Source organism: Malania oleifera, chromosome 1 (assembly GCF_029873635.1).
Source record: "Malania oleifera isolate guangnan ecotype guangnan chromosome 1, ASM2987363v1, whole genome shotgun sequence".
Classification (NCBI taxonomy): domain Eukaryota; kingdom Viridiplantae; phylum Streptophyta; class Magnoliopsida; order Santalales; family Ximeniaceae; genus Malania; species Malania oleifera.
In genome coordinates this window covers 97,481,018-97,506,285 of record NC_080417.1, presented here as the reverse complement: position 1 = coordinate 97,506,285, position 25,268 = coordinate 97,481,018, and the positions used below count along the sequence as shown (strand labels likewise).

Sequence of the window (25,268 nt, the reverse complement as noted above, 5' to 3'; positions counted from 1 at the left end):
GCAGTAATGCACCAGGATTATCACTTGGATGTAAGTAATATGGACTGGATAAATCATCAGAAAGATTGATCATACGATGACAATTTTGAGAACTGGTAGAATTATCAGCATAAGTCATATCTGGAATTTCTCCAAGAAATATAAAAAATTTGCAGATCAAAGAATTTTTCTTTGTAAAGACCAGAGATAAAAGCAATTCACTTGAGGCTTTGCAATTTGATACCAAAATAATGCCGATACAGAATACTAATCTATCAGCTTCTCTTGATCAGCGTCAGAATTTTTCTGAATATTCGTACTGCTCAGAATTTGGAGGCGCAGTGTGGCTAAAAATAGAGCTTTCATGGTTTCTTGAAACTTAAAAAAAATTGCGGAAGGGAAGCAAGTGCTCTGATACCATGTGAAGTTTTTACATAAGCTGAAAAATTCTTCTCTATTATCTGCTTCAAATACAGAGTATATGTTTGTATTTATATAATACAAGAATCAAGAATAAAGAAAACTAACTAATCAGGCTAACTAATTAACTAATCTTCTCTTCTTCTAATTTAACTTGCGTAGCTTTGGATTCCAGTTCCAACTGTGCAATTCTTGAAGTAATATTCCAACACTTATTTATCTTATTATTGATCTGATCATGAATGATGGAATCATTATATTCAATATAGTATGCACGGGCCAATCTGCATATTTTTTTTGTTTTACGCCTCATAACTCTTCCTCAGCCAGGCTTGGGCTGAATAGCGGAGCAAGTACAAGTATTAGTATAAAAAATGCGTCCTTTGTCATTAATATTTACTCGCGGTAATTGCGGCCTCTCGGGAGAATCGATGACTGCATCTTTATTTATCATTTTTGGGGCTGTCCACCCAGGACAATCCATTCAACGAACCAAAAAACACCACAGCACAAGGAACCGAGTTTTTTCCTTTTTTATCATTTTTTAAAATATAGATATTAAATAATATTTTTTTACAACACATAATCAGATCTGTGCTTTACAAAAAATAATCTCCAGTGATACGTGGTAAATCTCGCTACTCTAAGTAGTAAGATTTGGTTAAAAATCGCTACTCCAAGTAGCGAGATCTGTGTTTTACAAATATAATCTCCAGTGACACGTGGTAAATCTCGCTACTCCAAGTAGCGAGATTTGGTTAAAAATCGCTACTCCAAGTAGCGAGATCTGTGTTTTACAAAAATAATCTCTAGTGACATGTGGTAAATCTCGCTACTCCAAGTAACGAGATTTGGTTAAAAATCGCTACTTGAACTAGCGAGATTACGTCAGAGTTATTTTGGGAATTACTTACCAGAATGAGGTATTATTTAATATATTTTAAAAAAAAAAAGTTAAAACGGGAAAAAACTCAAGAATATAAACCCTTGTTAGTTATAAACAAAGGAAAGGAACGAAAAGGATAATAAAATAAACCCAACTGGTAAGTCATAAAGGCATTGCACGTTGAAGATTAAAGAGAAGAGATCAAGAGAACGCACATATGATACAGACTACTAACCTGCACGGGGAGCCTTTGAATCCTCTGAGCCAAAGTTCGAGCAAACGGGTCTTTGATGTTCTCAACCTCTTTGGGCAGAAACGACGGAAATCTCCCACCACTACCAGCAACACCAGCACCGGCTGTGGGGCCACCGGCGGCGGCGACTACCACCTGAAAACCCCGGATATGCACATCTCCGCCCTCCGTCACCTGTCTCAAAACTGGTGGCGGAGGCAATGCTGTCGCGACCATCATGGCTTTGAACTAATTAACACTCAAGACACAGTACACTACTTTCAAAGGGAGGAATGGGCATTCACGCAACGGGGAGGAGTTCGATTTGGCGAATGATAGCTTCTGCAGAAAATGATGGCGAGTGTTCTTGCATATGCATAAAGAATGAAAAAATAACTGGAGAAGGAGACGCAAGAACCCGAAAGGGAAAAGAGGGGGACTACTGCATGGGTGCTTGGATCAGTGGTAATCGGGAAAAGGCGTGAAAGCGACGGACAACAACTGCATCGGCTCCTCAATTTGTGCAAGGAATTTAAAATGAAGTCTCGTGAAGCACGAGCAACAGATATTATCGCATTTATTTAAAGATCATGGGTTTGCTTTTGGGGTCAGATGGCGATCGAAACGAGGGCCGTCTTCTTTGTCAGCCTCATGGGCAGTGTACCAGGAAAGCGCACATGTGCCATTTTGATTTCTTTTGTTCCTCACTTAATATCACGTGTGCCACATGTTAACCTATTGCGAATGAAATAAAATAAAGTTAAAAATTTATCATTCCTGTTTTTTATTGTTTTTGTATAATAAAAAATAGATTATAAAATATACTTATTTATGTGGATATATATATATATATATATACCAAATTTAATTTTGAACAAATGAAATGAAAAATGCTTTATAAACTTATTTTCACTATTTTGAGACATCGGGACAATCTTATATTACAATCTAAAACTTGAAAACTCTAACAATCCCCCACTTAGATTATAATATAACATATTATCTCCCTTTTTATTTCAATTTATCCAATAATACTCAACTTAGATTGTAATTTTAATATTGAATGAAGTATAAGTTATTGAGTCATGCTTACAAGTAGGTATCTTATGACTTAAACTTTCATGTTATTGTAACTATTTCAAAATTCTATCGAAACCAATGGTGTCATAAGTTTAAACCAAGAATCCTTTATAAGTTTGTCGTGCTTTAGTGAGAAGTTCAATGAATACTATTTTAATACTATCATGGTCTTGTGCTACCACCTGCATTTCATGAACATTTACAAAAATCAATCCCAATATTTTGCAAGAAAGGGGCACCACTTCTCATATTTAGATAGATGAAATTTCCATTATGAACTCACTATAGCAGACACATTATAATAATGAATTTCATTAAGAGGAAATCACTCATTCTCTTATTAACATAACACTTCATAGGTGTTGTATACAATTTTAGTGTAATCAATCGCATGTCAATAACTTGTTACCCATTAAACCATTTAACTAGTAATATAACCAATAAAAGTTTGGGTTCTTGTTACTTATGATTTTAAAAGGGTTTCAAACTCATTCCAATTATTGTGATTTTTATCAAATCCCTTGAGAGGCCTTTAGTGAATGTGTTGTTTGCAGATGTGCAACGAAAGCCCTCACACAAACTCACGAATCAACCAACAAATAAGCAATGCAATCACTTAAGGATGAATAATACAAAATAAGCAATCAATCAACAATGAGAAAAATGAAAGTAATAATCAAAGACACAAGATTTACGTGGTTCGGTAATTTGCCTATGTCCACGGGAGTAACAACTCTAATTCTTACAATCAATAATGTCAAGCATACAATTAGGGTTATAATGTATGATTATATAAGAACCTAAGCGTACAGTAATTACACGTCAAAGTTGCGTAATTAGGTATTTAAATTCAAGCGTTAAGGATTATAATTTTCATTAAATGTCTAATTATGTTCAATATTTTAAAATTGCACCAAATTTATAATATTTGGAGTTTTGTTCAATAATTTATGGACTTTTATATTTTATTATTACAGGAAAATTTCTGGAAATTAAATCTGATATTAGAATGTTCGCGGGTCATGAGCATGAAGAGGTGTCGTGTTCATGAAACAGAGTCCAAATCAAGACTGTAAGCATATGAGATTTTCATAGACATTTAAAGGATAATTTTCAGAAGCAGAGTCATGCACGCAAGAGAGGCCGTTTTCGACCCTACTTCGTAATATGCACGTAACTCTCTCATCTAACCTCCGATTCAAATTATTCAAAATGCTGTAAAAATCTAAGAGAACCCTCTACAACTTTCATGTTTTGCATTTTAAAAGATACTGGCTGCATCAAGGTCGAAATCAGACGTGAAGTTACCATACGTTGTTTTTATGAAATATTTCGACATTACTCCGTAATCTGAGCGTAACTTTCTCGTTTGAGCTTCGATCGAGATGATTCAAAATTTTGTGGAAAGCTGAGGAAATTATCTACAACTTTTGTGTTTTGAGTTTTGAGAGTATGGGCTTTAAGAAGGTCAAAATTGGGTTTGAAAGTGCAAAACCGACTATGTGTGAATAAAAGAAGAAAAAAAGAACAAAAAAAAAATGTGATGTGACCACGTAATGGTAGCCCTTGCCATGCGTCTTCAAGTTGCTGGGGTGGAATTGTAAAAAGAAAAAGGGATTTCTTAGTTTTATTTTGACAAGTCAAACGGGTAGCTTTAGGTAGGGTTTAAAGTAGCTTTTTTTCTTTTGGTTTTTGGGAGGTTTTTCTTTTGGGGCCTTGGAGGCCGTGCGCACTTGGGGAGCTCCCTCCTCACGGCTATGGTTTCTCTCTCTCTCTCTCTCTCTCTCTCTCTCTCTCTCTCTCTCTCTTTCTTCCTTTCTTTTTCCTTTTCTTGTTCTCTGGTTTTTTTTCTTGCAATTAAATACTTGATTGATCATTGTTAATTTTTAGTTGAATTTTAATTAAAGTTCAGAGCTTTTAAATTTATGTTGGGTTATTATTATTAGATGCAAATTTTTTTTTTCTCTTCTTATTTAATATCATTATTGAGTTAATTTTGTTTGGGTTATTTTTCATTGTCAAAGTCTGGTTTGGTCTCTTAAAAAAAATCTTCTTTAGGATTTAAATTTCGTTGGGTTCTATTTATTTCAAATTCAGTTTAATTAAAGTTTAAATTTTTATTGTGTTTTAGTTTATTAAGTTCGATTAAGTTTTGTTAATCCATTATTTAAGTTTAGGTTAATTTATTTTTGTTTGAATCTATTATAGGATTAAGTTTAATTTTATTTACGTTAATTAATTGGGTTAAGTTCAATTGTTTAGTTGATGTTTAATTTTATGGTTGAATGCTTTAGTTAATTAATAAAGTTTTGATCTTTAGGCTTTTGTCCGGAATTTCATACATAGGATTTATTTATTGTCTAAATAGGATTTAATTTCTGTCATTCGTTTCTTGTTATTCTAAGTGTATTAGGTTCTTATTTTATGTTTTAATTTTAAATTCATAAATAAAAGTTCACGTTTTTTTAATTTCATCACAAAATTCTCAAATATCCTCGGAACTGAATCTTAACTGTGTTAAGTAAAAATTTATTTTCTTATTTTCTTTTGGAATTACACAAAATTTGGAACTAAATTGCATTCCCTGAGAAGATGATCTGATCATTGGATTAATTATTACACGACTTAACTTCTATACTTGGGATAGCTTCCGAACTGTTCATTTTTCAAGTAAGTCAAGTTTTTGGCGCCGTTACCAGGGAATGTCAATTTTAGTTTCAAACTAGTTTTTTTCTTGTTAGTTTAATTTTTCTCATGAAGAAAAATAAATAAATAAATAAATAAAATAAAAAAGAAGAAAAAAAAAGTTTTGAAGAAAATATGACTGCACCTACATCACACATGCTTATGAATTTTTTGCAGCCTACATGCATCACTGCACCATCCTACACTGCTTTACCTAATGATGCACTTAATTTCATGATGCACTGTGGGAGGATGTCATTGATACATCAGTTATATGGGACAAAATCCGAGTGTCCTTATCAGCACCTAACGGAGTTTGAGTTAACTTGCAATATTTTTTTCCCTTGTGCTAGAACTGATGAATTTACTAGGCTTTCTTACCGCTTTGAAGGATAGGGCGAAGAAGTGGTCTAATTCTTTAAGACCTCTTTCTATCTCTAATTGGGCTTATATGGAGCGTGAATTTCTGCATAAGTTTTGTCCCTCACTGAAAACTCAATTTTTGTGGGAACAGACCATTCAGTTTATGTAGAAGGGTGACAAGACTTTTCGGGCTTGCTGGGAGAGGTTCAAGGATCTGCTAAGTACTTGTCCACATCACGGGTTTGAATCATAGAGGTTAGTTAATTATTTCTATACAGTTCTTACTCCTGATTGCAAACAATTTGTCCAAACTATGTGCAATGGAGATCTCTTCAGCAAGGAACCGAATCAGGCACTATCATTCTTTGATTACTTAGTTGAAAGTATTCGACAATGGAATGCACAATACAATCAGGCACCCATGGCAGTGCAACCTATTAGCACAATCAGTGGTGGAGGTAAATATGAGCCAACATATTATCCAGATGTTCCTTCGCCTTAGTATCAGCCACAACAAATCTATCAGAGCTGCACACTTCCATAATTTCAACCTAATGAAGCTCATGTTTCAATGACGACATCTTTTTAGGATAGCATGACATAGGTGACTAATACACTTTAGGAATATATGCAAATTAATACTCAGATCACGAATGAATTGTAGGATACCATTAATGAGTTGAGCACGCAGTTGAATATCTTAGAAAAAAGGAAATTTTCGGTAGAACCTCAACCTAATCCTCAAGAATTCCAGCACCAACAACAACAAATACATTATATTTCTCTTAAGACAGTGAAGGCCATTATTACTTCAAGAAGTAGAAAAGAAGTTCCCCAACTCGAGATACTTATTGACAAATAACCAATTGTCCCGACACCTGAAGTTACGACTGAGACAAATGAAGTCAAAGGAAAATCAGTGGAAGCGAGCCTAGAAGTGAAGAAGTCAATTAATGAGGAGACCGAGACCACTAAGGAGTTTAACTTGTGGTACCTTACCCTCAGAGATTGACAGGCATGGAACCATCATTCCCTACTGGAGTAAATGTCAATGGTACAGTGATGGGTATATCTGATAAAGAGGGTGAGCAGAATGGTGAGCGTTTAAAGGAACCAAGTAAAAATTTTAATGATGATGCTTTTGAAAAACGAGAGGTAACTGCTCTAACAACTTTGTCTCAAAGACCGGTTCTTAAAGAAGCGAATTTTCTGGAAAATATGTTGAATAAAGATTTTTTCTTGTTAAAACAAGGAAGGCAGTCTGCACATATTTTGTCTGGTACCTTAGAATGTATTGATTTATTTGATGCTAACTTTTGTGCAAGTAACAAGACAGATTCATTTTGGTGACTCAAATTTGGAGATTCGCTGGTTCAATTTATAGACCTGCATCCACTAGATGAAATTCCTCTAGAGCCTCCACTAGACAAACTGTGATGTTTTTCTTTCCTTTCTTTTCATTTTGTTTTACCTTATTTTATTTTTAGTTAATTTTCAAGTACATTTTTCCTTAATTTCAGTTTTTCTTTTCCCTTACTTCTCCACCTAGGTATGCTCTACTTCCTCTATGCTTTCACATTGAGGACAATGTTCCACTTTAATTGAGAGGGGGGGGGGGATAAGAAATTACATTGAATTTTTTTTTTAATATGGATGATTAGACCATGATTAAAACTGACTTATACCCTTTACATACTTGCATATAACCTATGAGTTATACACTTAAGTTGTATAAGTGGGTTATTTATGTGTAGTTTCTCTTTATATGGTTTATCTAGGAATTGCAACTCCATGATGGTTGACTGGTAGTTCATTCGTGTTAATCTGGTTTTATAAACTCTTGTATTTACGTGGTATCCATGAGACTGAAAATACACGTTCACATGACTTATAGCACTTAGGGTTCCTTGTAAGCACCGAGAGAGTGCCTGTAGTGACTATGACACCTTGTGAGGTACTATTGAGTTATTTATCGTTCTTTTGAGTTTTTGATGTCAGCTTAGAGTTCATGAAACTCAACTTTCCCTTCTTTTATGGATACTCTTTATACACTAGTCTATGTTTTTGACTTGCTAGCCTAGAGGTGACATCTAGTGGGGAGATAGAAACTTAGGTCTTATAGCCTACTCAAGACATGAAGGCTGAGCCACCCTTAGAAATAGACTTAATTCATGGACTAATGTTCGAGCTTAATTCCTATTGGTGGTATGAAGACAATGAAAGAAGTATAATGATTGTCCTAATTAACAATGAAAATATAGAAATTGAAGAATGAGCAGAAGAAAGAATAAGAAAAACAAAAATGCACATAAAATGAAAGGTTAATACCCGCTCCACATAAATATCACAAAAAAGTCAAGGACACGACACATATTATCCACATATGAAGACGCTTCAACTGCTTAATGCCTTAAATGTCTTCACGCTTGGTTTGTGAATAAGTTGATCTAGGATGCTCTTGATTGGATATGGTGAGTAGGTGAAAAGATGTTAGGGTGAAGGATCCCGACACCTGCAAATAGGCTGGATCCTTTTCAGAGTAGTCCACTCCATACATTTAGCATATATTCCTTGCAATATGTGAGATGTTTGATCGCGACACTCCTCCTCACATATAATGAGTGAACCCATCCTTTTTGAGTATTTTTTAGGGTATACCAGTTAGGTCAAGTCAAAACAACCGTTCTGTAGGTGTCCACCGTATCCTAAGTGTAACGAATCATACAAATTACATATGCCTCGAGATTTCGCCTGTTTATTCTTGAATTTATATGACTACGTTAACACTGAATTGTAATTGTTATGTAAATAACTTGATTGCTTATTCTAATTTACAGATTTTAATCAATTATAAAGTGTTCATGAACCATAATAAGAATCTGATTTTAGTTCTGCAGCAATCACAACCACGCATAAACTGAAACTTGTTTATTTCAACGTATGCGTGTATGCCAAACCTGATCAAGAAAAATATCTATTCACCAAACAATATTCAGCAAAGCCACAATAAATTCAGCAAAACATAAACATGCACAATCACAAACCACAAGAACACATTTACGTGGTTCGGCCCAAAAATTAGCTTACATCCACAGCAGGAACTCACCTTGGGAGACGCTTTATTAAAGATGGTGGAAATAAATACATATACACAGATTTACCTTTGAGGCTTATCGGTCTCCTCTGAAAATCAACTCAAGAATGACCCAAGAAAACCCCTTTTTCGCACCTACGAAGAACTACCCTAGGCTTCTTCCTATCTTCCTCCCTAATTTCCCTAAAAGAAAACCCTCCCAAGACCTAGATTTATGCTCCCTAGTTTAGCTTGCCCATGCGCGAACCAGCGTTGGCCGCAAGGAACTCCACCTACTAAAGAAACCCTTTCTCTCGCGGCTGCTGAAGAAAACCCCTCACTCTCTCGCGCGGCTGAAGTAACTCGGGTTGCAGGTGCTCTTTCGCATTGGTGAGGGCTCTCGGGCTGCCTACTGAAATCTGTTCTAAAAATCAGAGAATTAAACCCCTGTCCCTACTATTTTTAATTTACAACACAAGAAAGGAGCAAAATTACATCAATGCCCCCTATAGCAAAAGTGTAAAAACAGCAGCCGTTGGATCTCTCTCAAAATGGACGACCTGGATTCTTTTTTTTTCTTCAAGCTTGACACTCCATTAATTCTCCACCTTGGCAAGCTTGTGACCCTTGCACCTCCTTAGCATCCCCTATGGAGGTTCCTGCAAAACAAACACTAGCAATTTCCAAGGTTAACCAAGTTTGAACAATGTTCAAAATTGGATTTAGGTACTATTTTAGTCATCATATCAGAAGGATTATCCTCTGTTGGAATTTTCCTTACTTCTATTTCACCACTAGAAATAATATCCCTCACAAAATGCAGCCTAACATCTATATGTTTGGACCTATCATGATAAACGTGATTCCTAGTCAAATGAATAGTGCTTTGATTGTCACAATAAATTATAACGATTCCACTATACATTCCTAACTCTAGACACAGTCCTTTTATCCATATAGCCTCCTTAAAGGCTTCAGTTATGGCAATATATTCAGCCTCCATGGTAGACAAGGCTACCATCGACTACATATGTGATTTCCAACTAATAGCACTACCTAAAAAAGAAAAGATGATACCAGACAAAGACTTCCTGGTATCTATATTTCCAGCATAATCATAATCTACATATCCTTTTAACCATATTTCACAATGCATATCCCTTTTTCCAAATATTAATCCTTTCTGTTTTGTTCCAGACAAGTATTGAAAATTTTGTTTCAAAGCATGCCAATGTGGTTTTTCTGGTTTGCTCATAAATCTACTCACTTAACTTACAACATAAGATATATTAGGTCTAGAACATACCATAGCATACATTACACTACCAACCATACTAGCATAAGGTATTCTATTCATAAACAGTGACTCATTTTCAATTTCAAGGCACTGTTTTCTGGACAATTTAACATGTTGTGCAATAGGAATATAAGTAGATTTAACATGACTTATTCCAAATCTTTTTACCACCTTTGAAATATAAGCCTTTTGAGACAAATAGAGAAGCTTTTTATTCCTTTCTCTAGTTATTTCCATACCAAGTATTCTTTTAACAGGTCCTAAGTCTTTCATTTCAAATTCAGATTTAAGCATGCACTTAACTTGATTTAACATATCCAAGTCTTCACAAGCAACCAACATGTCATCAACATATAATAGTAAATATATATGACATTTATCACATGATTTATAATAAACACAGCCATCATAATTGCTTCTACAGAAATTATTTTGAATAATATAAGAATTAAATCGTTTATACCATTGTCTAGGTGATTGTTTTAGCCCATATAAAGATTTCTTTAATAAACATACATGATTATTATTCATTTCTGTATCAAAACTCTCAGGAAGTTGCATATAAACTGTTTCTTCTAAAGTACCATGCAAGAAAGCAGTTTTAACATCAAATTGTTCCAAATGCAAGTCATGTATAGAAACAAAAGATAATAGAATTCTAATTAAGCTATGCCTCACAACAGGGGAAAATATTTCATTATAATCTACCACTTCCCTTTGTGTAAATCCCTTAGCCACTAACCTAGCTTTAAACCTAGGTGGTTCAACTCCAGGGATTCCCTCTTTCCTCTTAAAGATCCACTTGGATCCTACGAGTTTTTGTTTTTTTAGTCTAGGAACCATCACCCATGTCTTATTCTTATTTAGAGACTCCATTTCTTCTTGCATTGCAAGAATCCATTTTTCAGTCTCTTTACTATCCATGGCCTCTCTTAAAGTCCTAGGCTCCACTTCAATTTCTGTTTCAGCAACAGAAAAAGCAAAAGCTGTCACATCAGCTTCCCCATACCTTTGAGGAGGTCTTATGACCCTCCTTTCCTTATCCCATGCTAGAAGGTAGGTTTTACTTAATTCAGAGGTTTTTGGTTCTGAGTTTTGCTCCTCAAAATCTGCAGCATCTGTTTCTAAATGGCTATAAAAAGTGGAGGGTTGCTCCATCTTAAGCTGCAGGTCACTAGTATCAGAGTGCCTAACACTTTCATCTGAATTTTTTGGTTTTCCCCCTATTTTAGTTTCATTAAAAATTACATCACTGCTAATAATACATTTTTGTTTTCCAGGTTCTGTAACCCAAAGCTTATAGCCTCTAACCCCCTTTGGGTATCCCAAAAAAATGCATTTAATAGCCCTAGGCTCTAACTTATTAGTTCTAATGTGGGCATAGGCTACACACCCAAAAACTTTTAAACCCTGATAATTAGTAGCTTTACCCAACCAAATTTCTTGAGGGATTTTAAAATTTAGAGTTGAGGAAGGACATCTATTAATATGGTATACAGCAGTGGTCATCGCCTCTACCCAAAATGTCTTGGGCAGACCTGAAGTGGCTAACATGCATCTTACCCTTTCCAGAATAGTCATATTCATCCTTTCAGCTAATCCATTTTGTTGGGGAGTATCCCTAACAGTCCTATGTCTAGCAATACCCTCAGCTTTACAAAATTCAGAAAATTCATTTAACAAGTATTTCAATCCATTGTCTGTTCTCAGTGTTTTAACTTTTATGCCAGCTTGAGTTTCAACTAAGGTTTTCCATTCTTTAAACTTTTCAAAAGTATCACTTTTATGTTTTATAATATAAACCCATACTTTCCTAGAAAAGTCATCTATAATTGACAAAAAATACCTAGAACCACCATGAGAACTAACCGTAGCAGGCCCCCACAAGTTTGAATGTATGTAATCAAGTGTCTGTTTTGTGGTGTGAGTGGAATTCTTAAAGCTAACCCTAGTAGACTTACCTAAGACACATTCCTCACAGAATGACAATTCCTCAAGTTTCCTATCCCCAAGCAGCCCCTATTTCTTTAGCTCCTTTAGACCCTATTGGCTAATATGTCATAACCTCTTATGCCACAAGGAAACCTTATTTTCTACCTTGTGATTGATAGGTGAAGCCTCACCAATCACTGTCTTTCCTAACAAGGTGTATAACCCATTCTTAAGTACCCCTTTCATCACTACCAGTGAACCTCTACATACTCTCAGGCTACCTCCTTCAGACTCAAATGTGTACCCTGTCTTATCTAAGCTACCAAGAGAAATCAAGTTTCTCTTCAACTCAGGTATGTACCTCACATCTCTTACAATCCCATCATGCATTAGAAGCCTCACTGTCCCAATACCCTATATTTTACATGACTTATTGTTTCCTAGGAAAACATGACCTCCTTCTAAGCATGTAAAGGACTCAAAGCAGTTTTTCAACGGACACATGTGGAAGGAACATCCTGAATCTAATATCCATTCTTTTCCCAAATCTTTCTCAGAGACGTTCAACACTTCTGCACTATCATACCCATCTAAAACTATAGCTGCCTTACCCTTTGATTCAGAGGTGGTGGCATTGGCAACCTTTTTCCTTTCAGAGCAGTCCCTCTTAAAATGCCTTTCCTTGTGACAGGCAAAACACCTTAGTGCTTTGCTTTTAGACTTTGGTCTAGACCTCTTGCCTTTTCCTTTCTTATCCCTCTTTTCAAACCTACCTCTCACATTTAACCCTTCCCCTGACCTTGATTTAGACTCAAACTTAGTGTGCAATTCCCTAGAGTGCAAAACTGTTTGCACATTTTCTAAAGTCAGCCCTATCTCCCATACATCATAGTTTCTTTAAGATCTTCATATGTGGAATCAAGAGAACTCAATAAAAGAATTTTTTGGTCTTCTTCATCTATACTAATATCAATATTAGCAAGATCCACAAGAATTTTATAAAATTCATCTAAATGGTCATCAATAGATGTTTTAGGGGTCATTCTAAAAGTATAGAGTTTAGTCTTCTTATGGAGTCTATTTGCTAGGGATTTTGTCATGTACAAACTTTCTAGTTTTGACCAAACACCAGCTGTCGTATCCTCATTGGCAACTTCCCTAAGCACTTTGTCTTCAAGGGACAAGATAATGGCACTATGTGCCCTTTGGAGGATTTCGGGCTTCACTTTGTCAGTGGAGGGTAAACTTAGTTTCCACTCTTGTGAAGTGGAAGCCCCTTCTTTTCTCTTATAAGGGTCTCCTCAAGCCCCTGCTGTACCAAGATGGCGCGCATCTTAATCCTCCATAAACCAAAGTTATCTTTTCTGGTGAATTTTTCTATCTCAAACTTAGCGGTCCCCACCACATAGTCAGACTCTTATACCACTTGTTGTGTAAATAACCTGATTGCTTATTCTAATTTACAAATTTTAATCAATTATAAAGTGTTCATGGACCACAATAAGAATTTGATTTTAGTTCTGCAACAATCACAACCATACATAAGCTGAAACTTGTTTATTTCAACGTGTGCGTGTGTGCCAAGCCTGATCAAGAAAAATATCTATTCTCCAAATAATATTCATCAAAGCCACAATAAATTCAGCAAAACATAAACATGCACAATTACAAACCATAAGAACACATTTACGTGGTTTAGCCCAAAAATTGGCCTACATCCACGGTAGGAACTCACATTCGGAGATGCTTTATTAAAGATGGTGGAAATAAATACATATACACAGATTTACCTTTGAGGCTTACCAATCTCCTCTGAAAATCAGCTCAAGAATGACCCAAGAAAACCCCCTCTTCGCACCTGCAAAGAGCCCTAGGCTTCTTCCTATCTTTCTCCTTGATTTCCTTAAAAGAAAACCCTCCCAAGACCTAGATTTGTGCTCCCTAGTTTAGCTTACCCAGGTGCGAACCAGTGCTGGCCACAAGGAACTCCACCTATTGAAGAAACCCTTTCTCTCGCGGCTGCTGAAGAAAACCCCTCACTCTCCCGTGCAGCTAAAGGAACTCGGGCTGTAGGTGCTTTCTCGCACAGGTGAGGGCTCTCGGGCTGCCTGCTAAAATTTGTTCTAAAAATCAGAGAATTAAACCCCTGCCCCTACTGTTTTTAATTTACAAGACAAGAAAGGATCAAAATTACATCAATGCCCCCTATAGCAAAAGTGTAAAAACAGCAGTCATTGGATCTCTCTCAAAATGGACGGTCTGGATTCTTTTTTTCTTCAAGCTTGACACTCCAACAATAATTGCTGGTTAACTTTATGTGAGTATACTGTTCTTAATGGCTACATAATGATGAGACTTGCATGAATAACTTGCTTCGGAATTACGTGCATTGTATATGATGAGCTTGTGTGAAGTCTGGTGATATTCATGTATGTGAAATGGTATATTCGTGTTGCATGTACATTCATTTAATATTCATTGGAATTGGTGTTTGTGGGTGTCACTTTAGAAACCTTCACAAGATTACAACTTGCCTACTAGGATCGACCTAGGGGTTTAAAGCCTTATTACATTCAGTAAATGCAACCGTGTTTCCCGTGAAAGAGGAGGTAGATAGGATTTGGTAGTTTCCTTAGTTTTTTTTTTTTTGCTAGTGACTAGCAAAACTTTAGTTTAGGGGGTGTGATTACGCGTCAAAGTTGTGTAATTAGGCGTTTAAATTCATGCGTTAAGGATTATAATTTTAATTAAATACCTAATTATGTTCAATATTGTAACATTGCACCCAATTTATAATATTTAAAATTTTATTTAATAATTTAAGGATTTTTGTAATTTATTATTGTAGGAAAAATTCTGGAAATTAAATCCGAGATTAGAATGTGCGCGGGTCATGAGCATAAAGAGGTGTCGTGTACGTGACGCAAAGTCCAAATAAAGACCGTGAGCATCTGGGATTTTCATGGACATTTAAAGGATAATTTCAGAAGCCGAGCCATGCACGCAAGAGAGGCCGTTTTTGACATTATTTCATAATTTGTGCGTAACTCTCTCATACGACCTCCGATTCAGATGAGTCAAAATGCTTAAAAATATAAGAGAACCCTTTACAACTTTCATGTTTTGAGTTTTGAAAGATACTGGCTGCATCAAGGTCGAAATCATACGTGAAGTTACCATACACTATTTTTATGGACTATTTCGACATTACTCTATAATATGAGCGTAACTTTCTTGTCTAAGCTCCAATTAAGATGATTCAAAATTATGTGGAAAGCTAAGGAAATTATATACAACTTTCGTGCTTTGAGTTTTGAGAGTTACGGGCTGTAGGAAGGTCAAAATCAGGATTGAAAGTGCAAAACTGACTATGTGTGAACAAAAGAAAGAAAGAAAAGAACAAAAAAATGTGATGTGACCACATGATGGCAGCCCTTGCTATGCGCTGGTTTTCAAGTTGCTAGAGGTGGAATTGTTAAAAAGGGGGACTTATTATTTTTATTTTGACAAGTCAAAGGGGTAGCTTTGGGTTGGGTTTAAAGCAGCTTTTTTTCTTTTGGCTTTTGGGAGGTTTTTCTTTTAGGGCCTTGGAGGCCGTGCACACCAGGGGAGCTCCCTCCTCACGACTATTCTCTCTCTCCCTCTCTCTCTCTTCCTTTCTTTTTCCTTCTCTTGTTCTCTAGTTTTTTTTTTCTTGCAATTAAATACTTGATTGATCATTGTTAATTTTTAGTTGAATTTTAATTAAAGTTCTAAACTTTTAAATTTATGTTGGGTTATTATTATTAGATACAATTTTTTTCTCTTCTTATTTAATATCATTATTAGAGTTAAATTTGGTTGAGTTATTTTTCATTGTCAAAGTTCGGTTTGGTCTCTTAAAAAAAATCTTCTTTAGGATTTAAATTTTGTTGGGTTCTATTTATTTCAAGTTCAGTTTAATTAAAGTCTGAGTTTTTATTGCATTTCATTTTATTAAGTTCAATTAAGTTTTGTTAATCCGTTATTTAAGTTTAGGTTAATTTATTTTTGTTTGAATCTATTATAGGATTAAGTTTAATTTTGTTTACGTTAATTAATTGGGTTAAGTTCAATTGTTTAGTTGGTGTTTACTTTTATGGTTGAATGCTTCAGTTAATTAATAAAGTTTTGATCTTTAGGCTTTTTTTCGGAGTTCATACGTATGATTTATTTATTGTCTAAATAGGATTTAATTACCATCATTCATTTCTTGTTATTCTAAGCGTATTAGGTTCTTATTTTGTGTTTTAATTTTAAGTTCATAAAGGGCACTCCAACCCAAAAAAGAAAAGAAAGGAAAAGAAAGACTAAAAAAAACTCTAATGAAGACCCTATTCTCGTCTAAAAACCCTAAAGTAAACTAGCCCCCTAAAACCCTAAGAAAAAACCCCTTTAAGTCTACCGCACACCCTCTTTTATAAAGTAAAAACAACCCTTTTATTTAATACCAATGCCCCCTCGCTCCATTCGGTTATTCCCCTTCAGAAAGAGAGACCCAGCGCCTTATTATTGCATGGACGGGTCACGTCACAGCCCAACCTTCAAGCCCTTACACGCCTTGTTCACGTGCATGCATGGAGTCTCCTCCAAGCCCAGCACACAGATTTGCTTTATGAAGCCCTCTGCTTAGCCACTTAAACACACGCACTTGCATTCTCACATCCACGACCCAGTTAATGCTCCAGCTCACGTCTATCCTCATAGCCAGCCCACAATGCGTGTATGCATGTGCTTCCTCAGAGCTTCACATAATAACAGCTTACAAATCCCAGTTTACCGGCCTCCATAGGTTGCTTTGGTTAGCCACTCACGCACAGTCTTCCCTTGCATTTTTAAAGCCCATTTTGAAGCTCCATAATATATATTTTTTTCTTTTTAATTCAACTTTAAATGTCTAGGAAAACCATGTATGCTCACGGTCTTGATTTGGACTTCGGCTCACGTACACTGCTCTCCACGAACACGGCTTAACTTCCGAAAATTATCTTTGACGCGTAATCTCATTTAATGCTCACGTACATGGCACCTCTTCATGCTCACGACCAGCGTACATTCTAATTTCAAATTTAATGTCCAAAAATTATCCTGCAATAATAAAATACGAGTGTCTATAAATTTCGGCAACAAATAGGGTACTTATCTTAAAATTATCAAGTGAGCTCAATGATAAAAATATTAGACATTATCAGGCATTTAATTAAAATTATAATATTTAATGCATGAATTTAAATGCCTAATTACGTAACTTTGACGTGTAATCATCTCTCATGTATATACAATATATACACATTGGTTGAGAGTTGACATATAACTTGACCAATCTCACTTTGAGCATAAATATTTATCATCTGTGAGTGCATTGGTTGTGTTGTGTGTATTGGTACATATTTTCTTATAGGAGAAACACATATACTGTGCATGAAAATATTTCTTTTGATTATTTGTTGTATGCTTGACATATGGTCGGAAGAGGGAGACTTGCCCTGTTAAAAGTCCTAAATTGCTCAGACTTGGTTAGGTGAGCACCGGACTAGTTTAGACCCGGTTAAGAGAACTAGGTGCACCATCCTGGTAAGGTGTTGTAATCGGTGTCGCTCCACCCATAAGCAAGCAACTAGTGGAACCCTCTTGCTTGTGAGCTTGAGGTGAGGACGTAGGCAGTATTGGCCGAATGCTAATAACATATCGTGTGTGCACTTTATATTTCCATTTTTCGTACCTATATGTTATTGTTTAATGCTCTTATTATTTTACATATGCATTTTGAATTATTATGAATAGATGAGAATAGTTTATTTGTTTTATATCTACTCAATAATTTAATTGTTGAATTGGTTGTGTTAAGATAGACCCTAGGTTTTTCATTATTGCTACTGGCTTAATTAAACCTAAGAAGAAATTTTTTAAATATCTAATTCACCCCCCTCCCTCTTGGGATTACACCAATTCCACACAGTCTTTAGAGGCTTTTACAAAGTACCCCGTGTAGAAGTTCTTTTTCCTTGTGTTCTCTACTCCATTGAATCCTATACCTTCTTTATCCAAAGAAACTCTTTGTGATCCAATCATTTTATAAAAGTTCTCCTTTCCTTTAGTGAAGTTGTAAATTATTTTATTTTGATCCTCAATTTTACTTTCAAGGCAAAGTATTTTTGAATCTTTTATTCCTTTGCAGTTTGCTTGCATCCTTTCTAGCTCTTTAGTCATCTGATTTATTTTTCTTTCAAGTTCACCAATGACTAGGTCCTTTTCTTTTTCAATAGAAGTTTGAGATCTTAAATCTTCTAGGTCTTTCATTACTTATTCATTTTTGCTTTCCAATCTCTTGATTTTTAAATTCATTTCTCTTTCAGCAAGATTTTTTTTATTCTAATTCTTTCATTACAACTTCATTTTTATTTTTCAGTGAAGTATACCATTTAGTTACTTTAACTAGAATCTTATGAACTTTGAATAGTTTTGTTTGTAGTTCTTCATAAGGTGGTCTGCTCTCATCACCAGATTCATCAGATGAACTAGATTCATTGTATGAATTATCACAAAATTTGGATGAAGAGCTTTGTTCCTTATGATCATCCCATGCCATAAGACAACCATTTTCAACCTCTTGATCGCTTGATTCACTTTTTGAGCTACTGGAATTTATATTATCCCATGCAGTTGCTGTAACGACTCAAACATTCTGCTATTTTTTTCTCTTTTTATATAAAATAAGTCTACTCTGATATACTATCTCGATCCCAAAGTGGGGTAACAGGTAAACCTAACCATAAACCAATCCATGAACTAAACAGCAGAAAAATACATATAAAATCCAAGTTGCAATACTAGAGTTCTACAACCATCCATCAACATATAAATATCTTCCCATACACATATTTGCAACCCATGGTGTACAAAACATCACTGTATAAATATCAAAACTCACAAATACTTACTTCCAACAATATTATCTAGAACCTGCCCTAAAGCACTCTAACCTTGATTCCTCATATTTCCTGAAATTTTTAAATTCTTGGGGTGAGACACCTCTCAGTAAGAAGGAATAGGTTATTATCAGTGTGTGGCAATATGAGTTTTAGTGTTCCAAATATACAACCATTATTCACCTTTTTCTTTCACTATGAAATCATGCAAAACTGTAAACGCATATATAAATATATTTCAAAATACATTCCTTTTGCATCATACTCTATATAAGATAATACCTCTGTATTAGTAAATACGCATATATGCATAAAAGAACTATCCTGGATGGATAAGCAACAACATCATGTATTAACCCTGCATGATCCAGGTTGTGCGGCCTATAGGCTGTACCTAGCCATGGTTGGCCTAACCAGGCTAAGTCAATTGTATCTATATCTATATTTGTGAGTACAATTGGCCTACTCAGCTGGTTTGGACTCCAAGGGGTAACTCTATACTTCAATGGCACAATCGACTGTATACCACCAACACTCTATCTAAGAAGTGTGATTGCACTGGTATCTGTGAAGCTACGGTACCGTGCTTAGCTATGGTCCATCAGGGTTCTTAAACCATATAATGTGATTTCTAAAACTATATAGTACATGATTTCATTCACAACTCAGTATAAATTTTCATACTATAAATCTGTATAAAATCACTGAAATACTGTAATTCTATATAAAATACTATCATACTGTAGTTCTATATAGAACGCTATCATTCTGTAATTTTGTATCAAATGTTGTACTATAGTTCTATACAGAACATTGTAGTCCTTTATAGGACGTTGTAATACTGTATAAAATATGTACTGCAGTCCTTTATAGGACGTTGTAATATTGTATAAAATTTATACTGTAGTCCTGTATAGGATGCTGTAATATTGTATAAAATCTGTACTGTAGTCCATTATAGGACGCTGTAATACTGTACAAAATCTGTACTATAGTCCTTTATAGAACGTTGTAATACTGTATAAAATCTGCACTGTAGTCCTTTATAGGACGCTGTAATAATGTATAAAATCTGTATAAAACCTACCTCTGTCTATATATATTTTATTGTAGAATCTGAAAAATTTAATTATACATAACTTACAAACTCATGCCACACAGATTGAGTAATAACTTATACTATAATAATATTCTACTGAAAATACTAGTATAACCATCTCTAGGGTTTTTCTCAAACTCAATAACCCAATTTTTCAAACATATATATATCATTTCCAAAGTTCCCATTCTCATAAATCTATATACTCGGGAAAACATCTATATTACTCAAAAATCACATATTATAATTTATTCAATAAAATTTCTAAAAACTTATGACATAATTTATTCCCCTTTCCTGTTCTTAGAAATGTGCTTGTAGCATTCGTAGAAACCCTATATCCATATACCCTAACTCAATTAGCTCAACCCAAAATATTAACCATTGTAGTACTCCTAAATCCATAATCTTCCAATAACTAATTAAACTTGAAAAACATCTTCCTAACCCCAGTTTTAGAGTGGTACCTGGATAGCCTAAACAGCGAAACCACTCTGGTTAAACTGCGGAGAATTGTCGTTGGGATCTCGAAATGTCATTTATCCTTCAATTTGGGCTGAAATCGGGCCAAAAATTGGAGAGAGAGAGAGAGAGAGAGAGAGAGAGAGAGAGAGAGAGAGAGAGAGAGAGAGAGAGTGATTGCTGCAACCTAGAGAGAGAATAAAATGACTTGATCCTCTTTTATAGGCTGCTGGCACAGGGGAAAACCGTTGACGGTTTTGTCTTTAAACCAAACCGTTTTCACTGTTTTACCCTTATTGAGCCTCAGTAACTCAAAATCGTCAACGGGTTTCTAAACTCCACCAAAACCATCGACGATTTGGCCTATGCCAAACCAATTCCTCTTTTCTTTATTATTTCATTAATTACTATTTTCCGAGTCTCTATATCCTCCCCTCCTTATAAAAATTTCATTCTCGAAATTTGCAAATTAGCACTTGCACCAACGTTCAAAGAAAATCACTGAAATTTTATTAATTACCGCCACTTATCGCAGAGGAATACCGTGATTACATAAATAGCTCTGGGAGATTACAACAACCAAATCAAGACTCTTCCAAACCCACTCAAACATAAAACCCATTACATGTAAATCTACAATTAAATACATATGAACTTACACAAAACATACTTACATATCACTGAATTCTTACATGGATTATTATGTTATCTGTCTAACTCAGCCCCACTAAACAAGTGTGGGTACCTTTGGCAAATTTCTTCCTCTAGTTCCCATGAGACTTCCTCGAATGCGTGATTACACTAGAGTACTTTTACCAGTGGGATTTTCTTAGTGCATAATTCATATTCTTTATGATCTAAGATCTGAACGGGCACTTCATCATATGATAGATTATCCCCAAGCTACAGTGCCTCATAACTTATTACGTGTGACGGATCTAGAACATATTTCTTCAATATAGACACATGAAATACATCGTGGATTCTGGACAATATTGGGGGTAACGCTAACCTGTAGGCAACTAGACTGATTCTTTCCAATATCTCAAATGGTCCAATATACCTAGGGCTTAACTTACTCTTCTTTCCAAATCTCATTACTCCTTTCATTGGTGCAATTTTCAAAAACACGTTATCTCCTACACCAAATTCCACCGCTCGTCGGCGGGTATCTACATAGCTTTTCTGTCGACTTTGAGCGGCTCTAATTCTTTCTTGGATAAGTTTGATTTTCTCAGAATTCCACTGTACAACCACCGGCCCCAAAATCTATCTCTCACCCACTTCATTCCAATATAACGGAGATCGACACCTCCGACCATACAACACCTTATACGAGGCTATCCCAATACTGGCCTGGTAGCTATTGTTATAAGCAAAATCCACTAGTGGTAGATACTGAATCAAGCTGCCTCCAAAATCTAACACACAACCCCGCAACATATCTTCCAGTATCTGTATGGTCCTCTCTGTCTTTCCATCGATTTGAGGATGAAACGTTGTACTGAATGTCAATTGAGATCCCAAGGCTCCTTGTAGACTCTTCTAGAATTGAGATGTGAACCGTGGGTCCCGGTCAGAAATGATGGACACTGGCACATCATGCAGTCTAACTATCTCCTGTATATATAGCTCTTCCAATCTACTCATGGTTTAGTTAACTCTAATGGGAAGAAAATGGGCAGTCTTCGTCACTCGGTCAATGACTACTTAGATGGCATCCAATGAAGTTTCGAGGGTAACCTTGTGACAAAATCCATAGAAATGTTCTCCCACTTCCATTCAGGTATGTGAAGTGGTTACAATAGTCCCGCCAGTCTCTGATGCTCAGCTTTTACCTGCTGATAGGTTAAACACTGCTCCATATATCGAGCAATTTCTTTTTTCATATTGCTTCATTAGAAAGATACCCACAAATCCTTGTACATTTTTGTGCTTCCTGCATGTACCATATACAGGGTACGATGCACCTCTTCCAAAATGCTCTTTATAATTTCAACATCATCAAGTACACATAATCTGTTATGAAACCTCAAAGCTCCATCATCTGAAATATCAAAATTGGCTCCTTGTCCACTCTGCACTTTATCCCTGATCCTTACCAATTCTGCATCTTGCATCTGTGCAATCTTAATTCTCTCTAGTAAAGTCGACTGAAGTACCAGATTAGCAATAAAAGCCTGGTGATTTCCCTCTACCAGCTCCAGACCAAGTCTTTCTAAATCCATTCTAATCTGATGTTGCACAACCACTGCTGATACTGAGGCACTTCCTGACTTATAGCTCAAGGCATCAGCTACCACATTAGCCTTTCCTGGGTGGTAACTGATGGTACAGTTGTAATCCTTTATCAAATTTAGCCACCTCCTTTGCCTCATATTCAACTCCTTCTGTGTGAAGAAATACTTTAAACTCTTATGATCTGTAAATATTTCACACTTCCCACTATGCAGATAAAGCCTCCATATGAATGCATACACCACTACAGCCAACTCCAAATCATGGGTAGGGTAGTTCTTTTCATATTCTTTAAGTTGACATGAAGCGTATGCAATGACCTTACCCTACTATATCAAGACACACCCAAGTCCCTTTTGAGACGCATCACTTTATATCACAAATCCACCATCTCCTGATGGAATGGTCAAAACTGGAGCAGTGACGACTCGATGCTTCAATTCTTGGAAACTCTGCTCACAATCATTGGTCCACTCAAACTTTATATTCTTCCTCATCAATCATGTTAGAGGACCCAATAGTTTAAAGAATCCTTCCACAAACCGCCAATAGTATCCTGCCATATCCAAGAAACTCCTAACTTCTGGAACATTTTTTCGGTCTTAGCCAGCCCACTACCGCCTTTATCTTGCTCAGATCCACAAAGATATCATCCCTAGATATCACATGCCCAAGGAATGTAATTTTTTCCAGCCAGAATTCACACTTCTTGAATTTAGCATACAACCTCTTTTCTCTCAATACCTGAAGAACTATCCTCAAATGATCCTCATATTCCTTGTGGCTCTTCGAATAGACCAGAATATCATCAATGAAAACCACTACAAATTGGTCCAGGTATTTATGGAAAATCCTGTTCAACAGGTCCATGAATGCAGTAGGAGCATTCATCAGTCTTAATGGCATAACCAAAAACTCATAATGGCCATACTAAGTTTGGAATGCTATCTTTGAAACATCCTCTGCCTTGAATTTCACTTCATGATACCCGGATCGAAGATCAATCTTTGAGTAAACCTGTGTTCCCTGGAGCTAATCGAACAAATCATCAATACGAGGAAGAGGATACTTATTCTTAACTATCACTTTATTTATCTCCCTGTAGTCGATACACATCCTCATCATCCCACCTTTATTTTTCACAAATAAAATTGGTGCTCCCCAGGGTGACACACTAGGGATGATAAACCCCTTATTCAGTAATTCCTATAACTGCTCTTTCAATTCTTTTAATTCAATTAGAGCCATTCTATAAGGAGCTTTAGATATCGGTGCCATCCCTGGAAGTAGATCAATGGCAAATTCAATTTCACGATTAGGAAGTAATTCAGGTAAATCTTCTAGAAAGACATATGAGAACTCCCTTACTACTGGAATATCTACAAGCTTCAATTCCCCTCCTGGAGCTTCTTTTATACAAGATAAGTATCCTTGTCACCCACCCAACAGTAACCTCCTCCCTTGATTAGCAGATAACAAATATGGTGAGGAGCGCACACACGACCCCACAAATCTATACTCTTACTCCCCTGGATGTTTGAATACTACCTTTTTCTTATGACAATCGATACTGGCATAGTTGGCAGCTAGCCAGTCCATTCCCAAAATTATGTCAAACCCATGCATGTCAAATACCACTAGATTGGCTGGTAGCATTTTTTCCTAAATATCCACTAGACAGTCTTTGAGCACCCTTCTACATTTCACTACTGATCCTGTCGATGTGGTAACTGATAATTCGGTGTCTAGCATCTAAGTTTCTATTCCACGTAACTTGATGTACCCCCAGAGATATAAAAGAATATGTGGCCTTTGAATCAAACAAAACAACAGTTTTATTTGAGAATATAGAAATGATACATGTCACCGCGTCACGAGCTGCCTCTGCATCTCCCGATGTCAACGCATAAACACACACTGGGGCGGTGTTCCATTGCTGGTTGCCTCAGGGTGCTTGGTTGTTTCCCTGGTAACGATTAAGGGTGGGTGCATTAGCTAGCGGCGCACGTTAGTCTCTCACAATATGGCTAGGCCGACCGCACCGTTAGCAAACATTCATCCCAATTCGGCACTCCCCCCAATGCCTCTGATCACACCTAGTACAAATAAGGGGTGTTGGATCACCTTGAGGGGCTCAACTTACCACTACCTACCTTTGGCCCTCATCATATCTCCTCCACTAATCTTGAATGGTACCTGCTCGAAATTCAGGAGGTGCAAGCCTCTTCCTCTAACTATGCACCCCAGCACCTCTCTATAGTCCGGTCTCTATCACTGTGACTTATCTACTAACTCCGAGAAGGTCTAGACCTCGAATGGAACCACCTGCTCATAAATAATCTATCTCAAACCCTCCTCAAATCTCCTCCCCTTCTTCTCCTCATCTGGCACCATGTATAAAGCAAATCGGGACAATTCAATGAATCTGCTTGCGTACTGTTGGACCATCAGGTGCCCCTGAGTTAAATTTAGAAATTCCCCCACTTTAGCATTTCTAGTAGTAGCGAGGAAGTACTGTTTGAAGAATACTTCCTTGAAGTGGCTCCAAGTTAAAGTTGTAGGCACTGACCTCTGC

At 36.2% G+C, this 25,268-nt stretch overlaps 2 protein-coding genes across 2 annotated transcripts in view; one reads left to right on the top strand and one right to left on the bottom strand.

Moving 5' to 3' along the window:
• Positions 1-2,068, bottom strand: part of LOC131147742 (alpha/beta hydrolase domain-containing protein VTE7-like) — a 73,225-nt gene extending 71,157 nt beyond the window's left edge. Inside the window, exon 1 of the mRNA XM_058097289.1 lies at positions 1,521-2,068. Coding sequence (XP_057953272.1) covers positions 1,521-1,757 — 237 coding nt within the window. The 5' untranslated portion in view covers positions 1,758-2,068. The remainder of the gene's footprint in view (positions 1-1,520) is intronic.
• A 4,639-nt stretch (positions 2,069-6,707) lies between these two features.
• The window catches only part of LOC131147733 (uncharacterized), a 30,855-nt gene continuing 12,294 nt past the window's right edge, over positions 6,708-25,268 (top strand). The window contains exon 1 of the mRNA XM_058097277.1: positions 6,708-6,800. Within this exon, the coding sequence (XP_057953260.1) occupies positions 6,708-6,800 (93 nt within the window). The remainder of the gene's footprint in view (positions 6,801-25,268) is intronic.